The 19299-nt window shown below is 33.4% G+C and overlaps 2 protein-coding genes across 2 annotated transcripts in view; both read left to right on the top strand.

Moving 5' to 3' along the window:
- The first annotated feature begins 6514 nt into the window (after nucleotides 1-6514).
- LOC132725654 (uncharacterized) overlaps nucleotides 6515-19299 on the top strand; it is a 52103-nt gene continuing 39318 nt past the window's right edge. The window contains exon 1 of the mRNA XM_060710832.1: nucleotides 6515-6816. The gene's annotated coding sequence lies outside the window, so the exon portion shown is untranslated. The remainder of the gene's footprint in view (nucleotides 6817-19299) is intronic.
- On the top strand, nucleotides 12604-13905 carry LOC132725656 (innexin unc-9-like). Its single transcript, XM_060710833.1, has one exon. The coding sequence runs from the start codon at nucleotides 12604-12606 to the stop codon at nucleotides 13903-13905; it is 1302 nt and encodes a 433-aa protein (XP_060566816.1).

Below are 19299 nucleotides of genomic sequence, written 5' to 3'. Positions count from 1 at the left end.
GTGATATTTTAGAATAATATCTTGTAGTTAATGCCAAGTGTAAACTAAATATAAGGAAGGTAGTAGGCAAAATGTTTTAAGTATTCACAATAGCAGACGATAGATTATTTAAATTTGTTATATCAAAGGGTTGCAATTTGCCATTCAATATAATTATGTTTTATTTTCAATTATTTCTCTCATTGGATAGTGACGTAAAATTATAGATATGTTTGATGTGTATTGTGTGTAACAATATATTAGATAACATATTATATTTAAGGCTTACCCATGAACTAGCGTTATATGTTGACAATGTTCACACATATTTCCATCTTATTAAAAACCAGTTCCTTTTACGATAGGATCTGTTGAGGACCCATTAAAATCTCGATTTACCCTATTTCTTGGGAGGTAACGTTTCTAAATCAAATTCAGTGTTGAATGCTGTAGACTGAATTCAACAACTGGAGAAAGATATTATTAAAGGGAGGTAACGTTTCTAAATTAAATTCAATGTTGAATGCTGTAGACTAAATTCAAGATGTGTCAATCTGCCACAACTGGAGAAAGATATTATTAAAGGGAGGTAACGTTTCTAAATTAAATTCAATGTTGAATGCTGTAGACTGAATTCAAGCTGTGTCAATCTGCCACAACTGGAGAAAGATATTATTAAAGGGAGGTAACGTTTCTAAATTAAATTCAATGTTGAATGCTGTAAACTGAATTCAAGCTATGTCAATCTGTCACAACTGTGGAAAAATGAAGCATTTAAAATGGATTCAAAGATTGATGCCATATTGAAAGAATACATCATACTCAACAAAATCATAAGTGTATATTTAGATGAAATACACATACACAATATGTGCCATGAAATAGATTATGGCAGAAATTATTTTCAAAACACGTTTATAGTAATTTTCGAAAAGTAAGAAAGTCATTTCGTCTCATTCAAAATGGCAGCAGTTTTGGTTACACATAAAACTTTTGCAAAACCTGAAATGTTACCTAAATAACTTGCAAGTTTTCATTTTCGAAAAGTAAGAAAGTCATCTCGTCTCATTCAAAATGGCAGCAGTTTTGGTTACACATAAAACTCGTAACTTTTGCAAAACCTGAAATGTTACCTAAATAACTTGCAAGTTTTCATTGATTCCGAGTATAAACTGTCTCTTGGCTGTAAATTTATGTTACATTAAATTCTACTCCTATCAGTTATTTTTTTTTAGTCTCAGGACGGCATCCAAACTGGCCACAAATTAAAAATAAGTCGTTGCGGACATATACAAGTATATATAAGAAAAAAAGTTTACTTATAGCTGCAGTCACTTCATAAGATAACAGGATTGGTAATAGTAAAAATAATCAGGGTTTACAAAATTCAAACCAAAATTTACTGTAATGCATCCACTGATAGTTATCATGGTCTTTTTTTTCTAAAGCTTTAATGAATTTTCGACATTGTATATGCTTTCATTAGCGATATCATGTTGCACAGTATTATGGAATATCTAAAATTGAGAAAAGGGCTCAACTTTGTTATTATAAATTGTATTTCTAACATCTTAAAAGAAATGTACTGAGATGATATCAATTGCATTTTATTACATCCACGACATATTGAAAATTGGTTCCAATATGACACCAAAAGTTATCAAGTAAATGGCTGACAGGACAGGATATGTTTTTAGCTCACCTGAGCTTGCTCAGGGTGAGCTTTAATGATCGTTGAATGTCCGTCGTCCGTCCACACTTGTTCGTTAACACTCTAGCGGTCACATTTTTGCCTCAATCATCATCAAACTTGGTCAGGATGCTTATCTAGTTGATAGCTCAAATGAGTTCGAACATGGGTCATCTCGGATGAAAAACTAGGTCACCGGAGCTAAAGAAAAAGAAAAACCTTGTTAACACTCTAGAGGTCACATTTTTGCCTCAATCATCATCAAACTTAGTGAGAATGCTTGTCTAGGTGATAGCTTGAATGCGTTTGAATATGGGTCATCTCGGATGAAAAGCTAGGTCACTGGAGCTAAAAATAGAAACACCTTGTTAACATTCTAGCGGTCACATTTTTGCCTCAATCATCATCAATCTTGGTGAGGATGCTTGTCTAGTTGATAGCTCGGATGAGTTCGAACATGGGTCATCTCGGATGATAAACTAGGCCACATGAGCTAAAAAAGAAAAACCTTATTAACACTCTAGCGGTCATATTTTTGCCTCAATCATAATCAAACTTGGTCAGGATGCTTGTCTACGTGATAGCTTCGATAAGTTTGAACATAGGTCACCTCGGATGAAAAACTAGGTCAACGGAGCTAAAAATAGAAAAACCTTGTAACACTATAGCGGTCACATGTTTGCCTCAATCGTCATCAAACTTGGTCAGAATGCTTGTCTAGGTGATAGCTCGGATGAGTTTGAACATTCGTTATCTCGGATGAAAAACTAGGTCAACGGAGCTAAAAATAGAAAAACCTTGTAACACTCTAGAGGTCACATTTTTGCCTCAATCATCATCAAACTTTGCCAGGATGCTTATCTAGGTGATAGCTTGGATGATTTCGAACATGGGTCATCTCGGATGAAAACTAGATCACAGGAGCTAGAAATAGAAAAACCTTGTTAACACTCTAGCTGTCACATTTTTGACTCAAGTGTCATCAAACTTGGTCAGGATGCTTGTCTAGGTAATTGCACGGTTGACTTCGAGCATGGGCCATCCCAGATGAAAAACTAGGTCACAGGAGCTAAAAATGGAAAAATCTCGTTAACACTCTGGTGGCTACTGTTTTGATCCAAATATCCTGTAAATTTCTCTGAAAGTTTGTTTTGATGATTTCTAGGTCAAGTTCGAATATGGGTCACCTGGGTAAAAAACTAGGTCACACTGCTCAAATATGGATAATCCTAGTTAACACTCTAGTGGTCACATTTTTGACTCACTTGTCATGAAACTTGGTCAGAATGCTTGTCTAGGTAATTGATCGGATGTGTTCGATGGGTGAGCGATCTAGGGCCATCATGGCCCTCTTGTTTAAACATCTTTTATTTCTAATAGCAATTATGGTGGCCGGTAGCGTCCTTTCTAAAGTCGCAAGAAACTTAACCGCCATTTTATAATAGCAAAATATTCCTTGTTAGTTCCAACAACTATTTTAAAATATTGAGGTTTATACATTCACCGCGACATTTTGTACGATTTTGACAGAAACGTCGCGACATTTTTATACGATTTTGACAGAAACGTCGCGAGTTTGTAAGTTGCCCGAAAAAACATTTTATGATAAAGCGTATTCTCGCTGGCTTAAAATGGCCACAACCGGTCACATATTTATAATATTTATTAAACTTTTTTTATATTACAAGTGGTTACAAGTGGTAAAATTAATAAAACATTAGGTATAAAACGTTCTTTTTTTTTTCAAAAATTGCTACATCAGAATTTAAATGGCAATTAGTAAAATTGCACAGTGATGTATATGGGTATCGACAGTCATCGTGAACTCAACCTCAAATATTTCAATGTTGCAGATCGAAAATAAGTCAGTACTCGGTATTTAAGCAGAACTCAGATGGCAACTTTATACATCTGGAACCCAAAGTGCGTTGATATGTAGCATATTAACGCTCTTTGGGGTCAATTTCTCGATTTTGACCCCAAAGTGCGTTTGACCTCAAAGTACGCTGTGAAGTTTACCGCACTTTGGGGTCGGATCCCAAAGTGCGCTTGACCCCAAAGTGCGGTGTTACCGTCCTTGTGGTTACATACGTGCTCTTGGTACTACAGCATTTTAACTTTTTAATTCCTACAGTAATGAAGAGCATACATAACATATTTACATTGCCGAATACCAATCTACCTCGGTAGAACATTCTTCATAATACTGATAATGAGCATAATAATATGCAAAAACTGAAGTTGATGAATTAATATAAGGCAATGTTTCCCGTATATAAGGACACAAACCACACTTGGTGGTGAGCTAGCTTTTCACCAACAGGGTTTGTGTGCCTTAAAAACGTTATGGCCAGTGCGGGGTGTAGACAACTGTCGGACTGGAGTCGCAGTACTCGAGTTAAAAAAGAAACAAGCAATTTTGACTTTAATCGAAGCGCGTGTAAAGGAGATAGCAACCGGGCGGATGTTAAACTAATATGCAAACGCTGCGCAATAAAATGTAATTCAAGTGTATTCACAATAATTTTTTGAACCGAGAAATATGTCATTAAGACCAAAACGCAATCATTAGTTTTAGGCACAAAAGTAAATAACCGTCCTCGATGTAGTAATAATACATTGAAAAATTATTGGTGTTTTCCACTCCGGATCATGGCAGAAAGCCACACTGAATTTACTAGAGCACAGTGAAGTGACCGCATCGTTTCTGGGCAGACTGTCAATCAATTTACCAGTACTAGTTGCATTTACTTTCGCAAGGTACTGAAACTTCTGTACATGCCAGAGCAGAGGTACAGTGCGAATGACCGTAAAAGGATGTCATTATCAGTTACAACGAAAATGACCTGCACAGTCCGGGAATCGAACCCGGATTCGCCTGATTCACAGTCCTACGTTCTATACCTACGGAGCTAACCGGGCGGCTTGTTTGCGCATGCTTCTGTACTTATACGGCTCAGTATACAAAGCGTTTTACCCAATCAGAATGGGGGAAATTTATTAGCATTATTATAATCTATGGTATACTTTGCCAAAAAATGAGAAATCTTGCACAATATAGAATAAGACAAGAAAACACCACCGGATAGTATAACAATTGCCACTATTACTGCCGGGGCAGTCGCGGGTTCGATACTATTTTAAACTAATAGGCACTTAAAACTCCGTTGCTTGGTGTTCAAGCTTCTAGATTTTTCTAAAAAAACATAAAAGATTGTGAATCAAAAAAGTATTATACGAATTTTGGGATTTTGGGAACACAATGTTTGAATTGTGTGCGTGCGCATGCGGTTTGTGTTGACTAGCCAGTTTTATTTGATTTTATTTCATTTAGCATAAATTCATTTACAACATGAAAACGAATTAATGAAGACTAAGCTCCGAAATAGTATGCGCATGCATCCCACGTGCTCACTACACCCGTGTGATTTCATACTCGCGTGCACTTCAGTCGCATGGCAAGCGCGTGATTTCGTGCGCATCACCTTAGAATGATTATCATTGTGCTAAGTGCGATATTCTCAACCTTTATGTGATAGGATGCTTTTATTTAGTAAATATTACATTTAGTCCAATAAAATCTTCCCACGCGCTGCCTATACCACGTGACATCTTATAATCTCCGTAGGCAAAAACAACAACAACAACAACAAAAATTATAGACGGTCCGAAGAAATTAACAACAACAACAACAACAAAAATTATAGACGGTCCGAAGAAATTATCAGAAGAACTGGCCTTTGAAAAGGTTTTCTGTTCAATTAAAATCACAAAAAGTCACGTGATATAGGCACTGTAGTGCAAGACAGACTTGATTTCATTGAAGCCGAATAGCAAACAATTATTTAGAACGCCGACATGAGAAAAATGACGTCAAAAGACGTTAGAAATAATAAGTGCATTACTTTTGAAATGTTAAAGATAAAGATGAGTAAGTAACAATAAGCCAAAATTCAGAAGATTTTATTTATTTCAAAAGCAACAGAAATGGATATTTTCAAGAATCAAATATGTCAAATTTATAACAAAAAAATAGTAAATGACGTGATCGGTTGTTTTCTCATTCTGGCTGTAATTATTGAATTATTACCTTTCCTTGAAGATCTTCAATTTGGAAAATAAAGATTCAATGAAATAGAATAATGTTCGAACGAATGTCAAATAAAAAAGTGATAAGCGACAGGCTTTTCTGCAAGGTCCGGTCAGTTCGATTCTTCAATTCATTTGATTATTATTTATTAAAAGGGCGTAAACTCACTCTGACTAAATATGATTTAACGACAAGTTGTCTCCCTGACACTACTTGGCGGTTCAATATCTATAATTCAAGGGGCGTAATTGTGTAAAGAGATGCGATATCAGAATAACGCAGTGTTCTCCCTTATATCAAGGCTACTAAGATAAGTGGTTGGTATATATTAAGTTACATAACTCAACAGATATATATTTAATAGCTCCATGATAACTATTTATAATGATTCAAATAGCAATTGCATTTATCAATATAAATATATAATTTCATTTAGTGTTATGCTGCTCTCGTAACAACATTTTTTTCTTTGAAAAAAAAAGGAAGGTGTTTGATGTAAACTGTCATTTTCTTTTAAGCAGATGGTATTTATAAGTCGATTTTCAAGACAATGTTATTTCTATCTAGAATTAAGGATGCATTATAAAAATTATGAATATTAATTTTTACAGAACATAAATAAATGGAACACGGTTTAAAAACACAGCCGACATCGCTATCTACACGGATAACATTTCGTAGCCGATAAGCTGTAAAGCCCTCAGGGTCATTTGTGCTCTCATTTGATTGGTCGAATTATTTATAACACGCCTTTTGAAGCGACGATGTATGTATTTACACACTACATTTGATTAGTGATAAAATTTCGGCAAGAGACCGTACGATTTACATCAGTTTTAATTTCGCAACCTTGGTTGTACTTTTTTTTCTTTCGGACATTTTAGGAAAGTTACTCCAAAGTTTCGACAGATAATAACTTTTAATTCGGGACAGTGAAACTTTCCCACGCCTGTGTTAACGGACATCGTTCTTTTTTGTGATCGTGTAAAGAGCAGATTTGTTTCAATAGAACACAACTTAAACACATCCCGCTTGGGGCGGATAAATTTACGAAAATGTAAGTAGATTTTCTATTATTTGACAAGTTTTCAGTTTACATTTCTATGTTTTAAGTATGAACATATATATCTGTCTTCGATGGGGATTTTTAGATTCTTACTAGAAAATTGACGAGTTATTTTAAGTTACAAATAACTTGTGTATTACAGTGTAAACTATCAGAATTATACATGTATATTAATTGATAGTAGGAAAAAAATCAAGGCATTTGTATAAGCGAGAAATAGGTCACTATGGCGATAGAGGCTATAAAATAACCACTTTTAATTTTGTTGATTTTGAGGAAAAAAATCATTTTAAAGTAAGAGAAAAATTGAGCTCAGATTTTGTCTTGTTTGGGTAACATGTTTTTAAAATGTTGTTCAATCCTAGTCACTTTGAAAATAACGAACAACAGGCATGTTATATAATTTGGATAAGTTTGTGCTTAGATCAACATTCTTTAAAAGTAAATAACAAAACAACAACAAAATGTGCTGTTATAAATAGTATATAATATTATAATAAGTCAGCAGAATTCTATTTGACGTACGTTTTCTATTTACGAGTAACGATTTATTTTGATATCTTTTGTGACATACTTTTATTAGTATTGTACATGTACGTTTGCGTGATAAATACGAAATCTATTTAAGTTGTTTATGTCACTCAGAAAAGTGTACACAAAAAAGGCTTAAGCAGTAGCTTTTCGCAAGTCAATCCGTATTTTTGGCACGTGGCATTTGTAATGCTAATTTAAAGATATCGATTTTCAATGAAATCTAATGGGCTTCATTATAGCTAGCACCTTTTTGGGTTTCTTTACAAATTTATTCTCCTTGTTTTCTTTACATTTAAATGGTAAAATCGTAGGCGGAAATGCAGTTTTTACCTATAAATAATGACACCACCAATTGCCTATAATTTAATTCAACATATCTTATATAGACTTAGTAAATGAAAAGGAAAATTAGCAAATTGATTTATGGTTTTCCGACTTGAAACTAGAAAAGAATCTCTCTCCCACTTTGCATTTTCTTAAAACATCTTTGTTGTCTGTCATTATTAAATGAATATAAATCATTAAAATTAATTATTTGAAAACTCATGATGCATTATTTGTGTATTGTAATAAGATATCCAATCTGTCATATTGGACAGAAACAAAAATGACAGCGGGGAATTAGTAATGCACTCGCGTAGCCGTCAATTCAAAGTCAATTTTTGCATTCCCGACATCTTGATGGGTCAATTCATGCATTGTACATGCATGGGTCAGTGATTGAATTTCTTTGTCTGAATACTACGACTGACCGCGTGACCCCGGGGCTGCATGTTAATAGAATTTTCTGATGAAATTTTCGTCTGATGAAATTCACATCTTTGTGTGAATTAGGCTCTACTAAAGTTTTCCAGCGTGCAGTGCAATAAAAAGATTTTATCTCCCTCAAAGAAAATTTATACAGGCTAGCTAAACACAGTGTCCAATGTGTTTCCAGACACATTTCAATTCACTGCATAGGCATTTCTAGCTAAGCTCAACGTGGGGTCCAAACGTTTTGCATGTAGTATGTTGCAATATTCAGTGCGACGCCGCATTCGTTCTGCCTATAACACAAAGATTGTGTTACGTCATCTTCTTCAAGGGGTTTGTTTATTTAGTGCACAGTTTTGTGTATATTGGGACCCCTCTAGGGGTTTATGTAATTATATCAACACATAGATGGTTATCGGCAGGTGCTTGCATGAAAGTTACCTATTATTACGTCACAAAGGGTGCCGAATGTAATTGGGTGGTGTTGAAATACGTGACATTACACACCTTACAAATTATAATAGATATCTCAGATATTTTGTATAGATATCCCAATACTATGAAAGAAATCAGGTTTTATTATTTTAGATTGTAGATTGGCGACACTTTATTTATTAACGATATTTGTATTGAATAAAAATATTTAGAATAAAACACAAAATCTTAGGGGAATATATATTTATATACAGGGAAAAGGTGACCTTTGTTGTTCCATATCAATTTTCTGTTCACACGATTTGATATACTGACCTACATTTATATTGTCTGAATAACTACAACTTTTATCGTCTGCTACATGAAGCACTTCCGGTGTCTTTTCAGCTCCGTTTTCGTCATTCTGTCTCAGAGAAATTTTAATCACCTCATGTCCATGTAAACAAATTTAAATGAACCGAATGTCAATCTTTTTTTGTAATTATTACTGTAACGACAAATTTTGAACGATTAGATAAATTAATATTTTGTAGCTGAAATATTAAATATGCAGCTTACTCTTAATTACAATTTCTGTTTATAAAAAAACAACTTCATAAAAACTTCATGCACTTATGATGTAACTTCAAATAACAATTATTTTTTTGATAAAAGATGGATCGGCGATCACAGGCAATTTACCTCATCATAAATTATGGTAAACCGTTTCAAACGCTTAGGAGCAGCATTTTGCTACATTGACATTTAGGGGAAGGGCCAATTCAATGGCTGACAAGCGGTATTAACTAAATGTCAACTTGCTACTTAAATAAATCGCATATAAGGAAATGGGGAATAACTTGATGTTTACGACGTGTAAAACAAGCAAAAAAAACACAAATAAACCGGTGTCCACAAAAAGGAAGTGACTGAGTACAGAAACTATTCAAAGGATGAAATTATGACTGCTCTAAAACAAACACGAAATGTAAATTTCTTTTACATTTCTGCAGTGCATTTTTTACGCATGACACTATCTGTATTTATTTAAAGGCCCATTATGCCTCAGAAATGCTTTTATTTTTATTTTTCTTAAAAGCTTTTTAATTTTGGTATTCTTTTTAAATAAAAAATAGTATCCAAAAAGTTACTAATTTGCCAATTACCTGAACCATCTTTTTCGTCTGTTGCTTTTTTTGGCATTAAGTGCAGCTTTATAGTGAATTAGTATTTTGTACGGAAGTCAAAATGAAATATTATTTAGTTTACATTAATCTTTGTAAGTTTTAAGACAAATTTCACATCTTATTTTTTTGTATTTCGACGGTAAGATAAGAAGTATCTAGCATTCTCTAAAACCATTTTTATTTAAACATTATAAAATTCATGTTTGCACTTTGTACAGAAGTAAAATTATATTTGTTTCTGAAGCATAATGTGTCTTTTTTAAGTACAAGGTTGTACAATAATATACTTTTTTACGCATTTTCTTTGTTTTACAAAAAAGAAAAGAAAAAAAGACGCGATGCTGAGGACTGTAATTTCTATGGAGAACTATACGTGGTTATTTTAATGTATCAAATGCCATTCTCCGTGTGTGTTGACTGACCTTTGTAGAAACCTAATCTCGAGTTAAAGGCCGTAAATCACAATTAAACACTGGCATGCATTGATACTTCGACCATTTATGGAAATTTGAACCATGTGATTTCGGAGCCTTTAATACTCGAGTCAAATCAGTCAGTCTGTTTGACTTTTTGACAAATTTTATATACTACCGTTGAACATGAAACTAACCTGAAACCTTTGAACAATCAGCCAAACAGAAAAAGAAAAAAAACCTGTTTCCTTTATTGGAATTCTAAATTTCAAACTTTAAATGTATTTTAACTCCAGAAATAAGCAAAAATGCCTTAAGTTACGCGTTAGATTTTCTGCATGGTCGAGTAAACTGTCTTGCCATTAGCAAAATTACTTGATGATCGGATAACCTCTGATTTTATCGTCGTGTTTTATAAGAATTAGATATGTATCTTTGTATTCACTGGGCTGCCAACTGATGGTGAAACTGTTAAAAGTAATTCAAACCAGATGTTATCAGTACGGAAATAGCGGTCTTTTGGATACGCTTAGTTTCACGTGCATGCATCAGCATTAAATTGTGAAAAGATATTTTGCATGTCTGCATGCTATGATATTTAATATAACAAAAACAACAACAATACAATATAGAAATAGAGGTAAACAAAGAACATATACCATAGACTACTCCAGAATGGTGCTGCCCTGTTTACTTACATTATGATATTCGAAAGATACTAAATTGTAAATCATATTTGGGCGTTATGTTTTTAGACTCGTTTAAGGGCTTTATTCAGCTAAAATATGACGCTATGGTCACTTATTTCTTCACTGATTGTGTAATTTATGCCAAGTCACGGACATTGCATCATATTAAACACCTGGTGCGACTTTTATACCGCCATTATGTCCGAAAATATAACTATCCGAAAAATATTGACACTTTTATACCCTCATTGATTTTGTCTAGTCTGGTATATCATATCACGTAATAAAAGCAATAAAAAGTTTGCCAACAGTCAAAAGTGACTTTACATGTCTTTAAGCTTAAATGAACCATAAATCTTATCTTGATATTAAATTCGCATCAAATATTATTTGTGAAGCCAGCGTTATATCTACAGAACAAACGGCGATGTAATTTAAATATGTTAATATAGTTTTATCGTGAACGTAGGTACATAGGACCCTAAGTAAATATACATAGCGATTCAAACATTTTATCAGACCCGTCTGTCCTTTATCTATAAATATTGATTTGAGGCCTCTACATTCTGAAATACCAAACTTCATTATCTATGTTTAAGATCCAAAACATGTATACATTTAAATTACTCCAGACATTGTCTATATAGTACTGAGATTTTTGACGAGTAAGCCCTACACAATTCAGATTCCCTTCGTTCCTTGATATTCCTCCAAATATCACTCGATTTTGTTACAAAATAAATGGTACCCTCCCACCTTTCATTAAACAACTAATTAGCCCTCACAATCAATCAGAAAAAAAGAAAAGCTGAAACTCAAATTAGATTTCATCTTAAGTTATTATATTTGATCATCTTGGGGAATTTCAGTTTCAGTTTTAATTTCAATATCACGTGATCATGTCATTGACATTTCAGCTTTTAAAATCCGATGAAATTATTTTGTAAAAACAAAGTCATGTTTAATCTACGGATTATCGTAAACGTTTATTTGCCCTATTAAATTGGTATGTACATATATATATTAGAATGTGTTTACTTTGACTTGTGTACGATAATAAAAACAAGAGAAAGCTTTTCACACGAATTGGTAAATTCAAGAAAAGGTCAAAAATTGTATAATGTAAAAAAAAATCCTGTTTGGGTTTATTCGAAACTCGCTTGTTTCGAATCTGTTTCGGTTTATTCGAAACTCGGTTGTTTCGAATCTGTTCTTTCTCGAAATCTGTCAGAAAACCATGTCGTCTAGATCATGCATATAAAACAATAATTCAAATTTCAAATTGTTGTTATTGTCAACGCAACTGCAATGCATTTTGCACTTTAATTAATTAGTGAATGTGTATTGTGCCCATGCCATTGAAAAGGGAATGTGCCCGTTTCAGAATCATATTTACACGGACGCTAAATTTCAATGGCCCCTTCCAGAACAGAGTGTCGCATATAAGGGTAGCATCAGATTGTTACCTGAAATTGAAAAATATTTTTATCCGAAACATTCTATCCGAAATATAGAAGTTTAATCGTACGCCGGAAACGAAATTAATAAACACTTGTCTTGTACCCGTAGAGGCCAAATGGGTTAAAATAATGTTTCTTTTCTAACCGTTTCTTCTTTCTACCTTTGGGTGTTGTAAGCGATGATATTGATTTAAATAAATACAACCTTAGAAAGCTTTCCTTTCTCTTTCAAAATCTGCATTTTTGTCGATTTGTTTCTGAAAACTTAATTTAACCCGTTTCGCCTCGTTTTGAAAAAAAGAAGTATAATAGTATCTATTTATAGAAAATGACGTATTCCGTTTACAACACCCTAATTCTCGTCTATCTTTCTCTTCTATACAGGGTGAGCGCTATTCTGGGATCCATCCCTGGCTTTAAGAAGCTTAGAGGGTCAAGAAATGATGATTGGATTGACCGGATGAGTCATGTATATACCACAATTCTTCTTATCATATTCGCCGTGGTCGTGAGCACATCTCAGTTCGTCGGGAACCCGATCCATTGCTGGCATCCGGCAGAGTTTAAGGGCTGGTATGAAAAATACGCCGAGTATTACTGCTGGATTTCGAACACTTACTTCGTCTCATTTTCTGAGATGATACCTGTGGACGTAACCGAAAGAAAAGACAGAGAAATCACATACTACCAATGGGTGCCTCTAATCCTGGCATTCCAAGCTCTTTTGTTTAAAATACCGAACGTGATCTGGAAAATGCTCCATCCAAATTGCGGTATTAACCTGAGCAAAATTGTTGACATGGCGGAGAAGACGCAGCTGACGTCACCATCTGCGAGACAGGAACTTATTGAGCACCTCGCTAAACACATCGACAAATGGTTAGACACTGAACGAAACTATAGCTGGAACAGATACACGGCTATGCGAGAACGCGTCAGTAAGATTTGCTGTATCTTCTGCAGCAAAAGAAGTGGCACTTATTTGTCGGCACTGTTCCTTTTCATGAAGATTCTGTATGTTGCAAATATAGTTGGACAGTTTTTCCTTCTAAACGCTTTTATGGCAACAGATTACAATCTTTACGGTTTCGAGGTCATACATGGTCTGCAGACGAACACACCATGGCGGGAAAGTCCGCGTTTCCCGCGCGTTACATTCTGCGACTTTGAGATCCGTCAACTTCAGAATGTGCAACGTTTCACGATTCAGTGCGTTTTGCCGATCAATCTTTTCAATGAAAAGATTTTCATCTTTTTGTGGTTCTGGTTTTTCCTTATCGCCATTCTTGCCGTCTACAACCTCTTGCAGTGGAGTTACACGCTGATCATGAAGAGGAACCGTGTCAATTACGTCAAGAAGTATCTAAAAATAACCGACCAATTGCAAAACGGCTTTGATAAGAAATTATGCCATAGATTCGCGGACAATTATTTGAGAGAAGATGGAGTGTTTGTTTTACGAGTTATAACGAGAAATTCCACGGACTTGGTAACGACTGACTTAGTTACGCAAATGTGGAGAAACTTCCAAGAGAAGCAAAACAGGCGCATGCCAAACAATGATGATACTTTACGACCAAATGAACTCAAACCTACAAATGACGAAAAGATGCCTTTACCCGTAGACTGAAAACATTTTTCTAGAAAGTCAAACTGAAGAACAGTGTCATTCTTCCAATATGCCAGATTTTTCTAAAATAATCTTGCCTGTATTTTGGTAGGAAGTAGACATATGGCACGGACAAAACATGACACACTCGTTCATATTCTGTACGGGGTTCTGCACGTGTGAAGTACGTGTAAGAATATCTATTTTTTAAAAATGCATGAAATGATGTTAGATTAAAGTTATCAGAGGTTGGACAGAATCTTTGTGGTTAGGATAAAGAAATATTTTAAATATTAAAGAAGATATTTTTTTGCATTGTTTCAAATTTGTTGGCAATCGATTTGGGTATGTTGTTTTAAATATATCCTGGTACAAAATCTTCCTTACAAAACATAATGATCTCGATATTTTGTTGTGATTTTACTTGAATTTTAAAATCATTAGTTCCGAAGTAACTACAAATTCTGCCAAAGTTCGTGGGTTCGTGCTTCCAGCTTTTAAATAATGAGACAAAAAGAGAAGGGGACAAAATGACATTTTTTTAAGAAAACTGTCAGTTTGTATTAACACGATAAATAACATATCTGAATTCAATAATGTCTTTCAATTTTCTTCATAGAGCGAGATTTTGTGTTTATGATTGGTCGCCGTGAGTCGTAGAGAATCTTTATGCATACATTACGTTAAAAAATACCTTAGTATTACATAATAACAACGTTAAGTACATTATACTACTTAACGAGTTGAATTTGTAATGTGTATAGAAGTGATTTTATGTTATATTTTTGTTAATATGATTTAGTTATTTTATCATACTATTTTCGTTCATGCATTTATTTCTTTGATTCGCATTTGCAAGCATTATTATTTCATTACATTGTTCCTGAAAAAAGTAATTTTGTTTTCATATTGTTTATCATTATAGAAGATTCTACTTTTTTAATATAAATATATTTGTAAAAGGGAATTGCTTGCCAGATCGAATTTGCTCCAGATATTGATTTTTTTTCAACAGTTTTACTTAATGCACTGTTCATTATTCTGCATTTTTTAAAGTGATTGACAATTTCTTTGTGATTATTTTATAAAAATGATAATCATATGCATTTATAAATAGAATTGCATTTTAGATTTCTATTTTTAGATTTGATTTTTTAATGCCAGTTTGGTAGAACACTAGTGATAATAATATAATCTGTGTTAAAGAGATTCATAAAGTATTTGTGATATATATACTTATATAATGTGCCAGTGAAAGAAAACAGATGTAAAAATTTTGTTAGAAAAGTGTTACCAACGGTTTCACTAAGGATAGTTTTATAATGTATTGTTCATTTTTCTGATAGTCTTTTAATATTTTATAAAAGAAATAAGATGTAAATGTTTTATTTTTGTGAGTATTTTGAAATGTATATTAGGTATGTATGTTAGTTAAGTGTTTTGTGATATTGATGTATGTTTTAAAGGCACATTATGCTTCATAAATGATTAAATTTTTTACTACTTAAAAAAGCAAAGATGAATTTTATAATTTTTGAATAATGATTTTAGAGCATGTCAGATACTTGTTTCCTAAAGAACATAAATCAGGAATAGTTTGTCATTAAAGTAGGAAAATGTAAACAAAGTAGTATTTTGACTTTCATACAAAATACTAAAAAGTACATCAAAAATAAAAAAGCTTTTGACAAATCAAATAAAAATAAAAGTTTGTTTTTTTTTTGGGGGGGGGGGGGCAGGCATAATGGGCCTTTAAGTTAATTTTGGGATGTAGATGACACTTCGTCTAAGAAATAGTAACATTAATGGAGCTTAAGAAACCTTAATTTAAAATTTGATTGATAAATTTCTGAAACATGTTTTACAACATTTTTTCATGCCACAATTAAAGATTTCAATTTTTTAAAATGTTACGCTGTAATTTTACTCCCGTCTAAAAGAGGTAGTTGCGTTTAGACCATGACCGCCATTGGCAGGGTTGTTTTCTTTTCTTTTTAATAATTCATTACATTTCTTGTCAAGTTGTTTATTATTTTAGCAAGTTGTTTATTCTCAAATAAAAAAGTTTGTGATGTTACTATTTCTTTATTGAGCAATTGAACAAATGAGAAAGATTGCAATATGCTATTTAATGCTAGATGACCACGTGATTTATGCAATTAGGAATCATGTCATTTAAGCATAGGGACCACGTGATTAATGCTAAAGGCAACTTGATTGTGCAAAATAACTGCTAAGTATTTGCTGACTTGACTGCACGGTAAACGAAAGGGATCGCATGATTTATTAAAGTGACCAGTACCACGTTATTCAGTTAAAGAACCACGTGATTTATTGAAAGAGCTGCGTGATTCTGAAAAAAGACCGTGTAAATGTTAATATGTAAATCATATGTCTGGTGGAAGGGTTGTATACTTGTGCACTGCATTTTCTATGTTGCTTTTCTTATTTTTTTAAGGCAAGCAAATTTTAATTGATTGTTAATCCTTTTTTCAACCTAACAACCGAACCATGGTGCTGTGACATGCATTTGTTGTCATTATATTTGTTAATTATTTTTTCATTTTCATTTTTCGTAGAGGAAAAAAAGTCATCATCTTTATCATAATATCACGATTTTCTAATTTGAGATAACTTTATAAAAAATAAAAAACTTGTTACAAAGCTATAAATAGTTATTAGTTAAAAGTTTTGCACTTTTGTCGTAGATTTTTTTTCTTTGAAAGTTTTTGTGTTGTTTTTTCAACATTATAAAACCATAGTAAAGCAGTATGATTTTTACATGTATCATTTGTATTTATCCTAGATAAATTGTTTCATTTCATACATAATCATTTATTGTTTGTTCATTCTTTGATACATCATAGTTGTTTGTTCTTTTAAAAAGTATTTCTTTTGTTTAAAAAATTGATTTTCATTCATGACCAATAAAACATTCCTTTGTGGGTGATTTTACAATTTACTATAACATTTTCAAAATTATTGTGATAACTTGAAAAAGTAATGAATGTTGTATGATGAATTTGTTTCTGGTCTCCGGCTCTTTGATATATTATTGCTCAGATATTCTCCGAGAAATCTGACAACTTGAAAACAAAACATGTTTCTACCATATGATGTGTGGCGATCGCAAACATGGTCGCTCCTTGATTTATCAGAATCCGCTTAAGTTGCTCATGGATTCGGTGTTTTTCGACCAATTCTCCACCCCAGGCGTACCAGTTTATCGTTATATCTCCAGTAAAGTTCAATGAGAAGGGAACCATAAACATTCATTCGTATCTTCTGTCAACTTGGCCTATTTTTTGATGGTTTTAAAACCTATTGAAATATGCCTAGTCTTTAAAAAATTATATAGTAGAAAAGTACAGTCGAGACTGTCATATGCGACTTTCCAAGGGATCTTCAGAAAAAGGTCACATATGACAGGGAGTCTCTAAATACAGTCTCAAAGAAAATTAAATTTAAATACCATCTATCTGTCTATATACCATTGTGACTTAACATACATAACTGTGTGAAGGAATACTATCTAACCAATTGCAAATAAACATAGGTAATCGTAAATTTTTAATGTAAATAAAATAAGAATCCATGTAAAACAACTATATATTAGCATGTTTATCACACAAAATTTAATTTTTTTAATCTTTTTTGTATAAATTAACTGGAATTTGATGCATCCATGTACTTGTAAAAGTTAAACATATCCATATCCAAATTTTCTGGTTTGGTATCCATATTTTTTCCGTATTAATTATGCAGCCAGTAAAGGTAAATTAAAAAAATGCTGTCTAAAATATCTTCCGTTGGCACTCTCTTATTAAAAAAAAAATCTGACACAAGCTTAATCCAGTTTACTCAGGTCATTATATGTACATTACACACCATGATGCTTCCCATTAACAGACGCTTAGTGACGTCACTCGATACCTGTATACATGTTAACTGTGTAATTGAGACAGAGGTGTGTAGACTTTGTTTGCTACTGGATTATAATTTGACTTAATTATTTTGGCCCTCTGGGTGTTAAAATAGGTATTATTTGTCTGATTAACGGACAATTAAAAGGTGTGAAAGTCGTTTAAATCAGACAAAACATTGCATTGGGACCAGACAATTAGGGTCGCTTGTCACATATGACAGGGAGTCGTTTAATTCAGACCATTTTTATAGGAAAATACGTTGGGAGTACTGAAACAAGGTCGGATAAGACAGGGAGTCGTTTAAATCAGGGGGTCGCTAAGGCAGTCTCGACTGTACGTTAATTAGAGCAACAATACAATAGTGTTATAGTTTGTCAGAATATTTTATCAATAAAATATGTCAATGAAAAAAAATGTGTTCTTGTCTTTCATTAGTTGTGACGCAACTGTCAGTCATTTGCTGATTTATGTATAAATAATTGAAAAAGTAATGAACAGGAGTCACCTGAATAACGACATATATCAGATTTACTAAGGACTGTTACTAACTTATTTAATGGCCAGCTTCAGCCATCACATGGCATCTTTTAGATAGCATTACATAGTCTCTATTTTAATGTGCAGTAAACCATAAAAATTATTTTAATGTGCAGTAAACCATAAAAATTGGTCGCCCATGTCGTACCACGTGATCACAATGCCCGGATGTCATTTGGACACTTTATTTGTAAAGACAGGAAAGCTTAATATTTTCTAGTAGGAATTATAACTTATCTTCCGTATCCAAAACTTTCCGTCAGTAATAAGTAAGAGCGTTGCGAAGCTATTGTAAATCTGATACCAAAAGGTGTTCAAGCTTACCGGTGCCCTTCACAATTGACCATAGATAAGCAGTCATTCTGTCTTTTAACTTCACTTTCATGAACGGATAAAGAGTGGGTGGGGCCCCTCTTAGGTTTGGATACATTTGAGCATTTGTCATGAGAAAACCAACATAATGGGTTTGCGACCAGCATGGATCCAGACCAGCCTGCGCATCCGCAAACCCAATATGTTGGTTTTGTCGTGACGCGGCTCATTTGGAGATTCATGCAAAAGCAAGTAAAAAACTGCAGAAACTTAATTCATAACCTCCCTCTGGAAAACAAGTAAAATGCTGAAGCCTCTCTGGAATTTCCGTTACCCTTGTTGACATTTTGCGACTCCTCTGGTAAAACATGGGTCCGTGCAGGCATATTGCTGCTATAAGTTTGTTGTCGGGTAATTCCCAATATTAAATCGGGAAAACAGGATTATGTAATTACAATGTGTGGTTATGACGTCATCTGCATGTTTGTCTGCACTTTCCGTCAACTTCCGAAAATTAGTAATCGGTGAGATGTTCCGAATGGTATGAAGTTGACATTGAAGATTTTCCTCATTGTAATTATCAATGAAATTTTAATTAGATTTTCAATTCTGCCTAAGAAATAAATTCAGTTCTTGAAAT

The sequence above is a fragment of the Ruditapes philippinarum genome, unplaced genomic scaffold (assembly GCF_026571515.1).
Source record: "Ruditapes philippinarum isolate M1 unplaced genomic scaffold, ASM2657151v2 ctg133_1_1_1_1, whole genome shotgun sequence".
Classification (NCBI taxonomy): domain Eukaryota; kingdom Metazoa; phylum Mollusca; class Bivalvia; order Venerida; family Veneridae; genus Ruditapes; species Ruditapes philippinarum.
The sequence above is the reverse complement of the archived record's forward strand: the minus strand, read 5'-3'. Positions and strand labels throughout refer to the sequence as shown.

What these genes read in the sequence shown, in the direction of transcription:
- LOC132725656 (XM_060710833.1), top strand. Translation starts at nt 12,604, where the DNA reads ATGACGTATTCCGTTTACAACACCCTAATTCTCGTCTATCTTTCTCTT.